We start from the raw sequence: 15,880 nt of genomic DNA on the forward strand, positions 1-15,880 counted from the left end.
CTCTCCTCAGTCAATGTGTGACATGTGTGAAAAGCACACAGGCCAATTAAAGATGTGTGACAACTGCTTAAGTGGGGCGGGCCTGGTGCTGCCTACTGTAAATACTAAGTGCTACACGTGTGTGTGTGTGTGTGTGTGTGTGTGTGTGTGTGTGTGTGTGTGTGTGTGTGTGTGTGTGTGTGTGTGTGTGTGTGTGTGTCTGTATGGGGGGTCAAAGCAGTGCTGGATTGGCCCAGGGTGGCACCTATACTCCTACTGCTACTTGCAGTATTATATGACTCGTCTGAGTCAGACGAGGAGGAAGAGGAGGTGAAAGAGGAAGAGGAGGATGTGGATGAAGACCACAATGACAAAAGCGCTTCTCTTCTCCCATGATGGGCCTCAGGAGTCAATCTGTTAAAAAATGCAAAATCTGTTAAGTGTGCTCACACTCCTTTTAACCCCCCAAAATACACCATACACAGCCAACCCACTCCCCCCTTCTCTTACACAAACACACAAATACATCATCCCCTCACACAAACACACACACACGCACACAAAACACACATATGCACATATACCGATCACATTACAGCCCCCCACCCCCCTCAGCCCCCAGCCAAAGCCAGCCCAGCCCACCCCAGCTCCCCCTCCCCTCCAAAAGACATATTGGAGCCCTACGGTTGTGATTTCCTGCTTGCTGGGAATGCATAAATAAACACAGAAGTAAATGCACACCGGACACACACACTCTCTCTCTCACACACACACAGGGCTGCAAAAGGAAAGGAAAGGAGAGGAGAGGCTGGCCAAGTGGGGCAGCTGTTATTAAAAGGCCTATTTATCACTGTCAGCCCATTCAGGTCCCCGTCCCCATCCTATCCCACTCTGCCCCCCAGCGTTGTCACCGCACTGCACAGGAACAATGGGGCTCATCCATGCAGGCCTACCCCCCCTGTTCACATTCACACACACACACACACATTTTCACAACGTCTGTTCGTATGCTCACATATTCATACACACACACACACACACACACACACACACACACACACACACACACACACACACTCACATACACGCACACACATTGTTTGTTCTGCTTTTACTTATAAACACATCCCTGCACTCTCTCACACGTACCTTGGCAATCAAAATAGCGGGGCAATGTGTAATGCGTATCATGTACACATGAACCTGAACATCGCAAGAAATAAAAATACTCTACAGACACTTCTACTCTTGTGCAAACATGCATGCAAGAATACACACACACACATAATCAAAATGTAATGCGCACACACACACCTATGTTTCCACCTTTCATTTTACGTCTCGCTGAATTATTGATCGTGGCTACAATTACACACTAATTGGAGGGAGGGTATCAAGCGAGTGCCGGCGCTCTTTTGTTGGACAATAAGTAAGAGAGGCCGTTTGGCTTTCGCACACCCCATCAGTCAGCCTGAGGGGACAGGACACCCCGCTTCGTTATGCTTCTGCAGTGCCTACTCATCATTAGCGACCATGTGGACTGGACGAAGCCCCTTCTCTCTCTTTCTTTCTTTCTGTCTTCTGTTTGCTGTCTCTCTCTCCTTCTCTTCTCTCTTTGTCTCTCTCTCTCTTCCATCCTCAATGAGGCCATTCACGATGGGGGGGAAGAGCGGCTGGCCTAGAACAAGGGTGTGTGGTCACGATTGACCAGGTCAGCTGACCTGGATGCTGAGGGAGGCTGATGGACGGCCGGGGTCAACACACGGCCTCATGTAGAGTGCAGCGTCAGACATGGCTGAAGTTTGGATTTCAGAGGTGTGTGTGTGTGTGTGTGTATTGGTTTGTGTGTGTGTGTGTGTGTCTTTATGTTGGGGAGGGTGAATTGTGTAGTCCTTCTGGTATTCATCTAATACAGTATACTACAGTGTAACACTGTTTTTAGATGGTAATAACAATACTGTCTGCCTTTTAATAATGCCTCCCCCCTCAACCTCCAATGGCGCACACAATCACATCCGTATGCAGACATGCAGAGATGGCACCACACTGCCGGCGCCCCACACATCAGATTAATAACATTCACACATTACATTCAATTACACAATCATCAGTTAAGACTGACAGCCTGCTCCGATCCAGTTGATGAAATGACCTGTTATGAACACACTTCTGTTCTCCACAGGAGGTCAAGTCAATTTTAATTTTATTATTATGAGATGATTTTTGAGGCAAGCCGCAAGCAAAAGGCACACAGTCACAAAATGCACACCGGTTCCAATAGCAGGGCAGAGCACTTTCCGACTGGACAATTTTGCTTGTCCCTTCACACTGGTGGCACACTGTATGCAGCAAACAAGGACAGCAGCAGGTGAACTCAACAATACATTTTATTGACTGGCCTCCAGCAAAATAGACTTGAAATCTTATTGTGCTCCCTCCCAGTCTCAAAGAGGGATCGCAGAAGGCTTAAGGTTGAATCCTTATTGTACTCCCAGTCTGTGTTGGGCCACAATTTGTCAAAGATGGTTTGCAGAAGGCTTAAGGTTGTGTTCACATTCCACCATTTGTAAATAAAAGTATGCATCTGACTGCCACAGTCCAGAAATACCCAACGAAGTCAACAAGGGGGGACAAAGGGGTCAGTTTTCCCGGGCCCAGGGGGTAAGGGGGCACAGAAACGGGTCCTCATTAGCATGTATTGAGAGGGGGGCCTTTCAGATGACTCAGGCCCGGCCAAAGTCGCAAACGGCCCTGGAAATATCACACCAGTTCTGAACATTTTGCGTGATATGGCCTACACACGTCATGACACTTCAAACATTTCTTTACAGACATGATGGATGGGTTTGGTTTGATCACAGTTTAAGATTATTTTTTAGTTTAGAAACAGAATTTCCAGCGAAGAAAAAAAAAGATTTCCAAATTGATTAATTGTCCAAAAAAGACAATTCACACAACTAGTGTGAGCCAATGTGTAGGCTATAGACATTGTTGTCCTTCAATTAAAATGGTCCAAATTAGAATGAGTTGGACCTACATGGTTTTAGTCCTATCAAGGATGTTAAAACAAACTTGCTCAGTAAAGCTTGAGAACATGAAGTAGGAGAAGGACACCAATTTTCAATTATCTTTTTTTAAATGGAAGCTTCAGTTTTAAAAGCCAAGACCTGAAAAGAGAAGAAAAAGAAACACGATCATCCGTTTTGGACTTCGCATGGGACAAACTAAGATGGATCCTGTGGCGTCCAGCTTTCATAAGACTGCTGTTGGTTCTGCTGGTCAGGTTGGGATTTCTGTTGCGTCTTCCAGCTGTCAAAGAACTGCTGTTGGTTTTGCTGCTTAGGTTTAGATGGACCCTGTGCGCTACAGCTGTCGTAGGACTGTTGTTGGTTCCCCTGCACGTGTTGCAAAGCATACATTGGCGTACTGTTGTCGAAAGACTGCTGTTGGCCATGCTGCCAAGCTTTATGAACTGGGAGGATACACAGGACTGATTGTCTATGAACCAAACCAGGAGTTGTAGGTCTGGGATGGTGCAGTGCCCTGTGTCTGCTTGTAAGATGACGGGAAAGATCTGGGTTTCAGTGGACCTTGAGAAGTCGAACCAGTGCATTACAGCTGTCAAAGTTGAAAACTCTGACATTTTGGGAGGCAACAGAGCTGATGGTCCCCACAAAGCACTTTGCGTCTGCCCATGTTAAAGTATGCAGATGCGGCAGCCGGCATGAAAGGTAAAAACCACACAGATGTTTTCTCCCGGTCAAAATGGGTTAAATGACAAACAAGAAAATCAGAAATGAAAGGAATTGGATTGCCGTTGTACACACCATTTGTTCTGGTGTTGATGTGAGCAGATCAGCTGGGTGTGGTGACGACGAGGCAGCCGTAAGCTCATTTAGTGTGAAATGTCCTGCCTTGGGGCTGCAGCCTACTAGTCATACCAGGCAGCCCGCCACTGGGCATGCAGACCCGTCCCTAATGCTTAATGAAGTGCTTGCTTAACCAGCGCTGCCCCTAATTCCTATTAATTTGGCATAATGGCAATCCTCTCACCTGGAATTAACGACAGGCCAGCAGAAAAACCCTCGCTCTGGCTGAGTCTCTGTGGGGTCTCACGGAGAAAGAAAGAAAGAAAGAAAGAAAGAAAAGGGAGAGAAAAAAAGCCCACCCAGCAACTTGTCATTGGCTGCCCTAGCCGCCTCGCTCTCTCTCTGCGCTCTGCCTTGTTTGATATGTATGTACACAGGCGAGCACCTGGGAAAGTTGTTAAAATGCATAACCCTTGCATAAGACCCCTATCAAGTGTACTCTACACCTGTATTACATTTTCCCCCTCGATCAGCAGCTTTTTCTCCGCGTCTAGAGCTGCTCGGCAGGGTCTTCCCCTGAGAAGGAGGCGCAATCCATTTAAAAAAGGCAAGTCGGGGCTCATTTGCAGAAAGATTGCAGATCCAACACCTTGCGTTGCGGCTTGAAAAAGAAAGCGTGTGTGTAGCAGTAAACGGGACACCATTGATTGATTTGCGGGTACGCACAAACACACACACACACACACACACACACCTTCAAAAAAAGATTGCTTTTCTCGGACTGTATAGGTAAGGAGGGGGAGGTATTTAAAGTGAATGGTCATTTTAGGAGAGGGCTTAAATGTGGGATATGAGTGGCGTGCCTTGTCAGGAATTTCATTTACAAAAGGAAAGAAGGGGCAATGGGAGACCAAGAGAGGGAGCGAGGAGGGGTGAAAATACTCCGAGAGACAATTCTGAAAAGGAAGCATGTGGTGACCCTTGCCGGCGACCTCTGTCAGATGCCATTGACCTAAAAAGGAAGGGTGCTTGACCTTACAAACATCAGCACTCTGATCTTCTACTGTGACCTCTCAAAACTGGACACCACAACCACCTACCCACACACACGCCTTTCGGGCAATTCAGCTGTGGGTCAGTGTGATCTTTTGTCAGATCCACAGAGGCTCTTCTTCTGTAAGTTTACACACATGACCACAGGGTAGAGCAGAGCAAAGCAAATGGCTCTTGGCCAACCTTGGGATCATACATGAGAACACTTGTGGTTATGTTTGAGGGTCTCTTTTATGTGTGAGGGTCTCCAGCATCGACACTTTCGCCTCTCACACTCAAGTGCTCCTACTGTATGCCGATTCATCTGAAAGGCGTGTTTCAATTAATGTTGATGTATTTACTAGTAGTCTTTGTCTAATAAGGGCTCATAAGATTGGAATCACACATCTTAAACTTTGCATAAAAATGGATGTTGTGGAATCAAATTATGGTTACAGCCACATAAAAGTAATTGCAATAAAAATGTTAATATACACACGTATAATCGTACATACATAAAAAAGTGACATTATAAATCACATAGGCCTACGACATGCTATTCTTTTAAGTGGTAGCTTATGTCAAAAACGCAGATGTTTACAAATGTTAAATGCTTAAAAGGGACTACTGGTATGATTTTTAATTCGGCTGAGGCTGGCTGCTGCAGGCTGGTGAATTTTGGGGGGAGTAGAGTCTTCGGGGACCAGAGCAGAGTAATCAGGGCTTTGGAGCATTGTTTTAATGTGATGAAGAAAACAGCCCGCATCAGGCCTGTGGCGACAGCAGAATCAATGCGCCCTGACGGGGGGTAAAAGAGGAGCTAAGGGGGCCGACGGAGGGTGGCGTCTGTGTTTTAATGACCCAAAACTTTAAATACTGCATAATATGGTATCAAAATGATCAGTTCATTTAACTCTCGCCATCACTCCTGAGGAGGCTGTTTCAAGTCATTTGTCTTTTTGTCACCGCAGTAAACAGTAAATACGTTGCTAGGACGCATTCTGCCTGCGAAGGGGATCAAAACAAAATAATAATCAACATAACTTAAGAAAGGGGTAGGCATGAAAACAAAAAAGAGAACAATATGCAAATGTAATGTTTTTATTAATCTTACATATGCTAATGTAATCGTAAACAAAGCACCGGGGGTTTTGGGCTCCAGCAGCAAATGCCATTTAGGATTTGTCGCCGCTAATGTCTGGTGCCCTCTTGCTTGGAGATGCAAACATAAGGGGGCTCGTACCTGAAAGTAAATATTATTGTATTGTTTGGGGAGACCAAAGCCTGTGTTTATGCTTTGTCCGATGGGGAGAGGGTCACCGGCCCACAGAGGCCTCGCACTACTCATGACTGACAGACTCCTCGACCACCTGCTGTTGGTCTCCCTGGCAACCCTGATTGGCACAGCAGGCACACTGTCTCTCAGTTGGCCTTTCCCAAAAAAGAACAGAAGGAGAAAAAAAGAGGAGGAGGAGGAAGTAGAGGAGGAGAGGAGAAGGAGGAGAGAAAGAAGGAGGGAAGGAAGGAAACATGAGGGGGAGAGGAGAATAAAAAAGAAATATAGTAGCACTTGTCATTCCTGGCAATCTGCTTAGTAATGAGAAGGCTTTCCCATGGGGCGGTAAGATGTGCTATAATAGATTTTTAATGCCTTTACCCCACACAGCACAAAAAACCCCACCCCAATAGGTCCCACTACAGCCAGCCAATAGTATCTGACAGAATAGGGAAGCAATGCCAATCTCTATGCTATGAGGTCAGCAATTACATTGAAACAGCTTTTGGTTGCCTAGACCAGTAGGCTACCCTTTCAAATATGATTTTTGCTGTTTTTTAACCCGCCCACTAGGAGCTTCTGAATCTGTGAATACCCTCTTAGAATAGCATTGTACTTGGCTGCTTGTATGGAATACAATATGAGTAGTAATATGAGCTAATAATTTAGATATGAAATGAATAGATTAGATTTTTTTCTATGAATGTCACCAATTACAAAATGGAAAGGAAAAAAAAACCCTCAAATGAAATTGCTTGTATACGCATGTGGTGATTTTGAATTGAATATTTGATGATTCTTGAGCTACAGTACGTCAGATGACATGACAGGAACATATGAGCTACATGATAGGCCTGCATGTCGACACAACGCCAACAGCTCCTGTGAAGGCGGCAGCGCCTCTCTCCCCATCAGCCACCACCACGCAGACAATTAGGCAATTAAGAGGATGACACGTGTAATACCTCTCGCTGAAGGGACTCAAACGCTGGCAGACAAATGTTATGGCAAGCTTAGAAATTGCTCCTGCAGAGAAAAAAAAAATCAAATGGACTGTGATGGTGGTAGCGACCCCACTAATAAACATGCCTGGGCTGATGCAGTATGGCATGCATACATTAAGGGGGGTGGTGTGTGTGAGTGCAGGGACGCAGACAGGAAGGATCAAATGGGTTAGTTGTTCCGGGCCGGGTACAAGGGTGGGTGCTTAGAGTGCCATCCCCATTGTTTGCTCCATCGAGTCAGGGGCCTTTGAGATGACTTTGTCCCAGGGACCAGCCAAGGCTGTCAGTGGCCCTGTGTGTGTGTGTGTGTGTGTGTGTATGTGTGTGTGTGTGTGTGTGTGTGTGTGTGTGTGTGTGTGTGTGTGTGTGTGTGTGTGTGTGTGTGTGCATGCACGTCTGGCGGCCACAGGCCTGAGTTGCTGTAATGGATCTGACACCATCCTGCTGCTACGGACCGGGCTCTGTCTCTGTCAGAGCGAGTGAGAGCAGCCCTGCTGGGCCATGCCTAGAATCTCAATGATAACCTGCTCCGATTTAGCCATGGGGGATATGCATACAATAATTGTTTCTGCCAAAGCCATACATCTCAGTGTCACAGCAAAAATTAATGTGATTTTTCCTCCTAAATAATAGATTATAGGGGAGGACAGGGCCGTTTGAATGTGCCAAAGCCAAATGTATCACAGTAGCATAATGCTGGCTGCATACCTAAGGCAGTTGAAAGAGCCAATGCACAAGCAAACGTGGACATAAAGTTACATTTAGGACCGCCTATTCTCAAACAAAACCTGATTGTGTAAATAAACTTGTCACATACACAAAGATGAAGTACTGACCAACAGAAAACCTGAACTTAAAGCTTTGTTTTATTCTCTCTATCTTCAAAGTTTTGAAATCATGGACATGACAAAGACAAAGGTTTAAACTGGCATATGCGTAACGTGGAAGGGTGGTCAGTAATTTAGCTAGTAAATTACAAATAGGACGGCAAGCCTTGAAGAAACAAGCCCACAGATCTCAAGGGCACAAACTCAGGCTAAATTTTCCGTTGCTTTACAGTAGGCAATTTGCTGGGCGGTCATCCTAGCCTGCTGACCGTGAGTTCAGGTGTAACGTTAAGCGTGGGCTTAAGTCTAGGGTGGCCTCCCCGAGGCCCAGACACTGGCCCTACTGTACCCAGATGTACAGTGATCCTGAGCAGGAAGTGGTGACAGCGTATAGGGTTTCAGCTGCACCTCCACTCATCTATTCACAACAGCGAAATGTAGCCGCTTAACCCCCCCACCCAGGGAAGCCAACATGAGGGGACAAACAGGTCAGTCGTCCAAGAGGCCAGGGAAAGGAATGGCCCACACTTGGGACCCCCATTATATTGAGAGGCGAGTCCCCTTTGAGATGATTTTGTCCAGGGCCCTGCAGCCACCCTTAAACCAACAGGCCTACAGTATGTGCCGTCATCATCCACATGCTACACAGCTTGAGTGCCGGGCTCTAGAGAATACAGTGGGCGCAGAGGCCGCGGGGTCAACGAGGAATTAAGACATGGCTGCCTGAGCATTCTCCATGCGGAGGTTTAGCATTGCTGATAGGCCGCCCAAGAGATGAGAGGAGAGGACTGGAGCGGAGATGAGAGGGTTTCCATTCAGCCAGAGGCTGGCGGTGAGTGATCAGATTTCTGCACGTGTCTAAATGATCCTCATTAAGAGCTTTTAGTCACATTGTGTATGATGTGAAGAGGGGCAGTATGACCCGGCCCCGTATCTACCTGATACACCAACAAAAGGTAAAGCACTATAATTACCTTAAAGAAATAATGGAGGGCTGTTGACTATTTATGTGATGCAATGCAAGACTGGCTAGATAGAATTGCAAATCACTGCTTGAGTATAACACCATCTCAGCCCACTCCATCAGAGACACTCTTGACTTTACAGACAGGACCCAGGTTGAAAAATGACTCTTATCCAATCTCGCCTGTCTCTTAGAATTAACCAGCACAGAATAGATGAGGGCAAAAGGTCCATTGATCCACATGTAATACATGAAATTATTACTCGGACCTAATTGTTAGTAAAAAGAGAGGGAGGCCTGCCCAGGAAATTGAGGCGTTTGATAAATGTGTTTAGCAGCAGGAGAGGAGGGGAGGGGGAGAAGGAGGAATGGAAAAAAAGAGTCCGGTTGAATCAATATGGCAGTTTGTCAAATCGAATCTCAAGTGGGCCCCATGAATGGTACTCTCAACACTACAGAGATGGAGAGGGGAAGGCCTTGCCAAGTCAGCAAAGCACATTATCAGAAATCAAAGGACTGACGGTTTCAGCAGCAGGGGGAGGAGGGATTCGTAAGCAGCTAGCCCAGAACCAAGGCCACACTCACACTATGGTAATTAAAAACCATTTTATCAGGGCTGTCTGCTCTACACTTCCTATTGACAATCCGCTGTGCAAGGGCAGTGAGCGCTAATTTGACTTTAAATAAATGAGCAGCGAGTATTTAAATTTCTGCACTCACCAGAGAGAAGCCGAGCAAATGAGCAGAGAAACAAGGCAAGACTTCACATTCTCTCATTGGAAACTTGTCACAGACGAATTGCCGGCCACACACACAAGGTTTATTACACAGTAAACTAATGTGCATGATTCAGCCTTGAAATATAATCCATTCGGCAGAATGGGAGTCCCGTTTTTCTTAACTGAAAAAAGACAATTAACTGAATTAATTGATAATAAATATATTTTTTAATCTCCTTCAATTCTGAGGCTTAGGTCAAACTCTGACAAGACTATCCAACCAAGGACATCGCCACAGGGAGGTAGGGCAGTTGAAGCAGTTCTGGCTGGATTTATAATTTAATCACCATTGGTTTACAGTCCAGACATTAGTACTGTGCCCCCTCTTTTTCCTTGTAAAGAAAGTACACAGTCACAGGACCCACTGATGTTTGCACAGTTTCTGACGCACTGATCATCATCCACGATCCAATCCCATAGGCCAGGCAGGGAATACCTGGGGAAAGAAGTGCAGGAACACAACAGAAGCTTACTAAAATGTGCATTGCCAAACACATGATGAATTGAGCAAATGAATGCAATTATTTAGAGTCAAGCTGACTCTGTGACCACTGACCGAGATTAATGACTTTCAGTGTGCCAAAAAATCTGTCCTCAAAGTCCAGATTCTGTGGGGGCGCTTTGGTGCAATGGTACTTGATGAAGGGAAAGCACCCGGTGCGCAGTATTTGGTAGTTTGCGCCCTGGACTGGCCAGTTGAAGTTGGAGCGTCCGAACTGGTCGTTCTGAATGGAGCTGTAGCGCACAGAGAAAGATGTCCACGGAGGGAGCTTACGTTGGGTAAGATGACATGTCAGCAATTCAGAAGCAGGGGGTCGTCCACCCTTTGCTCGAATTGTGGTCGGGAACAGCACCACTTTCAGGAAAATGTTGTGTATACTGTGCAGAATTCTTTTCATTGTGAAAAATATTTCTTCACTTTATAAGAGTTAGTCCATGCTCGAATAGTTATAACGACTCAATGGGGGAATCAATGAAGGTCTCTGGAGGAGGAACAGCTCCAGACTGACATATCAGACAGAGTGCTTTTTCTCAGAATATTCCTGCTGGCAAAATTGTAGTCCGGTTGAACCTCGTGGCATTTGAAGTGGTTTAAGCTTTTCTTTACTTCGGACGTGTGACATATGGTTTTGACAAGTAAGGTAGGTGACCTAAAGGTGAGAGTTGACCGCTGTCAACATTGCAGCGGTAGCTCTACTCTGAACGAACGGGTTAGCTTCAGTAGGCCTACAGCCGGACTCGCACAGAGCAATTCACGTTCTCTTGCAGATTAACATATTGCCGCAAACAACGAACACTAACATCCATTCCAAATACCACGAAAAACCCCACATGGCGAACTCAAAATTCCGTGATAATCAAGACCGCAGCCAGGAGCAGCTCACCACCGTTTGTCTTTGTTGCGGCAAATATTTCCGTCCCCCTTGAAACAGCGCGGGTTGTTATAGTTCCGGCTGATACAGGCCTACATTAATCCATGGAATAGGTCTGTGGCTGCTACTGCTACATAAAAAAATCCTCCCTCACTCTGTGGTTACCAGTAATTTACACTTTAGAGAGTTTATGTGTGCATTCCAAGTGATACGCCCTACCATGTACATTAAAACACTATTGCTACATATTGTTTTCTATTTTACTTTATTATTTTTTTTTGTTTTCAGTGTCCATATTTGATTTATTTCCCTCAACATAATTACAAAAACAGGACACAAACATGAATGTTAAAAAAAGAATGGTTAGGATAGAGTTTAAATATGAAGAGCTGGAGTTGTGTGTTGCCTCAGTCCTGTTAGGTCAGGAAGGGTGCCTCAGTCCTGGTCAGATTTAGGTGCAGCCTCTGACAAGTCCTTTGTGCTCTCTTGAGTTTTGTTTTGATCGGTAAGACCCAACACACTATCAATCTCCTTAATGAAGTCCTGCAAAAAAGTCAACAGAACAGCAAAAAATAATGAGAAGTACATTGATGAATAAACTTATAAGAGCTTATTAAACTGTTCAATAACTCATAAGTCATGTCATTTCTTTCATGTCTCAGTCTCAGTATTTCTCAAGGATCATCTCTCAGCAACTTGTCAAGCTACTGCATTTTTAAGACAAAACAGTGAAATGAAAAACAAAATATTAATGTGATGTGATAAGACATAGTCCATCATGAGAATGTATAAAATGGTCAAATGCATGCATTACATACATACATGCATGCATAGCCTACTGTACATGCATACAGCCGAAGAGGAAATCCAACGCTAGGTAATCACCAATCTTTTAAGGCTTGTCCAGAGGAACTTTTAATTTGCAGTACCTTAAAATTGGAGACACCTTGCATGTTAGGGGCGGATATCTCCTGATGAATGGTGGACAGGTTGCGAGCGAAGGTCATCAGAGATTCCTGGAGATCCTCACACAATGTTCTGTTAATGGCACACGCAAACCTCATTAATGACTCTCCTTCTTAAAGCCCCAAACTACATGCACACTTGGACTGCGTCTTTTTCACACTCTGGTTTTCTGGTGCTGCTCGCCGAGATATTTGTCACAGCATGTAAGAGCTTGCGTGTTAGAGCCCTGGTTTGCCTGACTTTATTTGCAAATACGATCAATCCTGAAAGCAACAGTATCACAACCCTACATAATATGTAGCCCGACATAAATGTGCAGCCATCTTCAGTTCTGATATTGGGGTGAGCTATCGGATCGGGCGTTGTTACACAGCCACCTGGCTATGCCTCCTGAACACGGCAAATGAATGTGGGCTGAAAAAAATCTGCCTACTTTTCCCCCTTTCTGATTTTGTAGATTCACGTTTACTCACTTCTCATTGACTCCCAAACACCTTATGTGTGTTTGGCTGTGTGTGGTATACTTACACCATCCCCAAACTGTATCTTTCGGAGCTGTCATGGAGGGCAAACACGGTGCCTTGCCTTTCCTGCAAAACACAAGTCATGAATTACCATGGCGGCCATGCTGAATGGCCCCTCCCTGCACGCACGCACGCCTACTGTTCATAATTCATTTGAAAAGCTTAGCTAAGAAATTAGTCAAATATTTGTTGCAGAATGAGACACAGCTTCAGGTACCAGTTATTCATATGTCAAATCCTTTTGTAAAGTGTGTAGGACTAAATACTTGTCTGCACGTGTGTGTGTGTGTGTGTGTGTGTGCGCTCATTTCCAACAACGAGCAGTTCAGCACTGGACAGCGCTCCGCCTACAGGGAAAACTCGCCTGTCTACCTGACACCTACCACAACGTCTGTACTAAGAAACACATCCCTGCAAGATGACAAACACAAATTCACCATCAAATCTAGTCTACAAGTGCTGCCAACCAAATCGAACTTGGCTACATGGTATCCAGCCCAGCATGAACCATTCTGTATGCTACACCACGATCAGCAAAGAGAGACCACGGCGCACATCTTGAACAGTTGCGCCGCTTATAAAGGATTATACACGCGCGACATGACCGCATTGTAGCGTTGACTTTGAAAGAGTTACGCAAGGATAACAACTTCACATCAATTCAATCTGGACGAGTTGCAACAGACTGGTTTTCCTGTACAAACGATCAGTGTGATACATTAGGGGCTGTCATCAATCTCTCCCCAAACACACCTGATCTAACATTAATCAGTGAACAGAATAGATCGATCATTTTTGTAGAAATTGGCTGTTGTTTTGACAGCTATATGGAAACATGTTATTCCTCCAAAATTCTCAAATACCAACCATTGTGTAATGCTCTTAATAACTGTGGTTACTCTTGTAACACTATAGCATTAATTTTTGGTAGTTTGGGCCATGTCCATAAAATGTGTGTGCGTGGCTTACAGATTTGTGGACTCTCTAAAAAACAGGCTAAACAATTGACCAAATTCTGCTCAGTATCCAGCATAATTGGGAGCCTTTTCATTTGGAGACACAGGTGCCACATGTATCCTTAAGACACTCAGTGAGCAGATCCTTTTAGTTTTGTGTAAAACTTCTATAAAATTTGGCTTGTGCTATGATAAATGCCTATCTGTCGATAGATAGATAGATAGATAGATAGATAGATAGATAGATAGATAGATAGATAGATAGATAGATAGATAGATAGATACCTTGATGTCGAAGCCAATGCCTTGTGCTTTACACATCTGGAAGAAGACGTGGTAGTGCACCATGGACAGGTTGGTGTGGAGCAGTCGACTGCCGATCACAGCGTAGCGGCTTGGCACAAAGGGCTTCTCAGGGGCCGCAATGCTGTTGAGGGTTTGCTGCACATACAGAGACACACAAAGAGACTTAGAGTACACGTACACACACACATGCACACACACACACACACACACAGATTTTTTTTTACAAGTAGGAGAAGCATAGCAAGTAAAACATTATATGAAGGTAACAGCAAAATCACCACGGTATTTCAAAACAATTGTAAAGGGGAAAATCCGAAACAAAGTCAGTTTGATTTAAAAAAAAATTTTTTCACAAAAAAACATAAAAAAAACATGTTATTATCATTATTGTGTTAATTCCATGCATGATGGAGAACTAGAGAGGGAGAGAGAATCGGTTGTCTGTCAGTCACTGGCCAGAACAGTACAGCTACAAGCGAAAAGGCCACATTACAATGCAAAGACAGCCCTACATGTAGATGACAGTGATGGAGGGTAATGGACTAATGAGGGAGGTGTCTGGACACATCCGTCAGCTGTCCAGGGTGTCTGTCAGGGAGATCAGCTGGAGAAAGGTGTGGACAAGCGTTTAACGGCTTCCTGAAGATGGAGAACACCACACACACTTGACTTGACAGATTCTCAGGGCAATTGGATGTTCTCCCTCTTTGTGTGTGTCTGCCACAGGGGTGTCGTACAGGGGGGTTAAATGTGACTGGTCACCAGGGCCCTATGTATATAGGGGGCCCACACAGTCTGATTTATGTTGATACACTGTAAATAATTGCTACGCCCCTAGTCTGCCAGGATGCTGTGGACATGCAGTGTTACTGCATGGATACACCGGCCGTGACCTGAGCGAGGCGAGCGATGGAAGTAATTGACTTTGTTTCAAGTCGTGTGACAAAAGCGATTCGAGCGACGAGAGCGACAGTCTGTAGTTGAACTCCTGGTAATATGCAAATTAGCTATGACGCGGTTCGGCGACAGCCACCACAGCCAATGGGAATGTTGGAATGCTTGCATTCTGCTTTTAACAGACATACTCTAGTAGCTTCAATTGGTCGTATCGCTCTTACTGCACAGACACGATTCTCTGTCGCTTGAAACTCGTTGCTGCCGGTGTTCTGTAAAATACTCCTACATACCAGATAATCCTACAAACCCCTATTGGGCATGCGCAGACCATGAAACGTCAACACCAGCTGATCCTAAGACTGCAATATTAGCGGAGAACAGATAAATACAGTACTTAAATTTACAATTTACACTACAAGTGTAAGTTTATTATCGTTATTTGTGTATGTGTGTCTTAGAAATTGAAGTGTGACCCTGGCAACTTAGCTAACTGACTCGTTATGCTAGCGGTTTTGCTAGCGGTTTTGCTAACGTTTAATAAAAATCCAGGTTTTTGGTAGTACTTGTATCCATGACCATGCCATTTTATTTTCATATCTTTCATCTCGTAAATCTAACCCCCTGTTTGATGTTACGGTTTTGTATTTTACTGTAAACAATATTACGTAGGAAAATATGACAATGTAGGAAAACCTGTCAGAACACCGGTCTATTCGTCCGGTTAGAGCATGTGTTATATTATTATTAGTCAAGGTGGGTGTGGAGTTAGGACAGTTAGGAGTTAGTAGTTAGTAGTTGGACAACTATGATTGGAGATGGAGACTGGAGAAAAAACATAGCTTAAAAACAACAGAAATTATATCCGCAAATACTAAATATTTATCTTTTCCTTGGACTTCAAGGTGAAGGTGGCCATCTTAACTGTAAAGTGCTAGGGGAGACACTGACATGGATAAACGGGTCCCTGACGATGGAGTACACCACACACACAGATTGTCAGGGCCACTGGACGTTTCTCTCCCTCTTTGTGTGTGTGTGTGTGTGTGTGTGTGTGTGTGTGTGTGTGTGTGTGTGTGTGTGTGTGTGTGTGTGTGTGTGGATGTGTGTGTGTGTGTGTGTGTGTGTGTGGATGTGTGTGTGTGGATGTACAGTATGTATCCATCTGTTTGTCAGTCTAGTTGTGTGTGT

The 15,880-nt window shown here is 44.8% G+C and overlaps 2 protein-coding genes across 3 annotated transcripts in view; both read right to left on the reverse strand.

Moving 5' to 3' along the window:
• Positions 1-9,702: 9,702 nt before the first annotated feature.
• c4h15orf61 (chromosome 4 C15orf61 homolog) lies at positions 9,703-11,088 on the reverse strand. The gene is made up of 2 exons (XM_063196533.1): positions 10,227-11,088; positions 9,703-10,106 (listed from the first exon to the last, which is right to left on the reverse strand). The coding sequence occupies exons 1-2, from the start codon at positions 10,567-10,569 to the stop codon at positions 9,979-9,981; spliced, it is 471 nt and encodes a 156-aa protein (XP_063052603.1). The 5' UTR covers positions 10,570-11,088; the 3' UTR covers positions 9,703-9,978.
• Positions 11,089-11,289: 201 nt separating this feature from the next.
• Positions 11,290-15,880, reverse strand: part of iqch (IQ motif containing H) — a 60,232-nt gene continuing 55,641 nt past the window's right edge. For both annotated transcript variants that reach the window (XM_063196517.1, XM_063196518.1), the window contains exons 18-21: positions 13,775-13,930; positions 12,538-12,599; positions 11,973-12,081; positions 11,290-11,586 (exon numbers count right to left, since the gene is read on the reverse strand). In XM_063196517.1, the coding sequence (XP_063052587.1) occupies positions 11,479-11,586; positions 11,973-12,081; positions 12,538-12,599; positions 13,775-13,930 (435 nt within the window). In that variant the 3' untranslated portion in view covers positions 11,290-11,478. The remainder of the gene's footprint in view (positions 11,587-11,972; positions 12,082-12,537; positions 12,600-13,774; positions 13,931-15,880) is intronic.

The sequence above is a fragment of the Engraulis encrasicolus genome, chromosome 4, assembly GCF_034702125.1.
Source record: "Engraulis encrasicolus isolate BLACKSEA-1 chromosome 4, IST_EnEncr_1.0, whole genome shotgun sequence".
Lineage (NCBI taxonomy): Eukaryota > Metazoa > Chordata > Actinopteri > Clupeiformes > Engraulidae > Engraulis > Engraulis encrasicolus.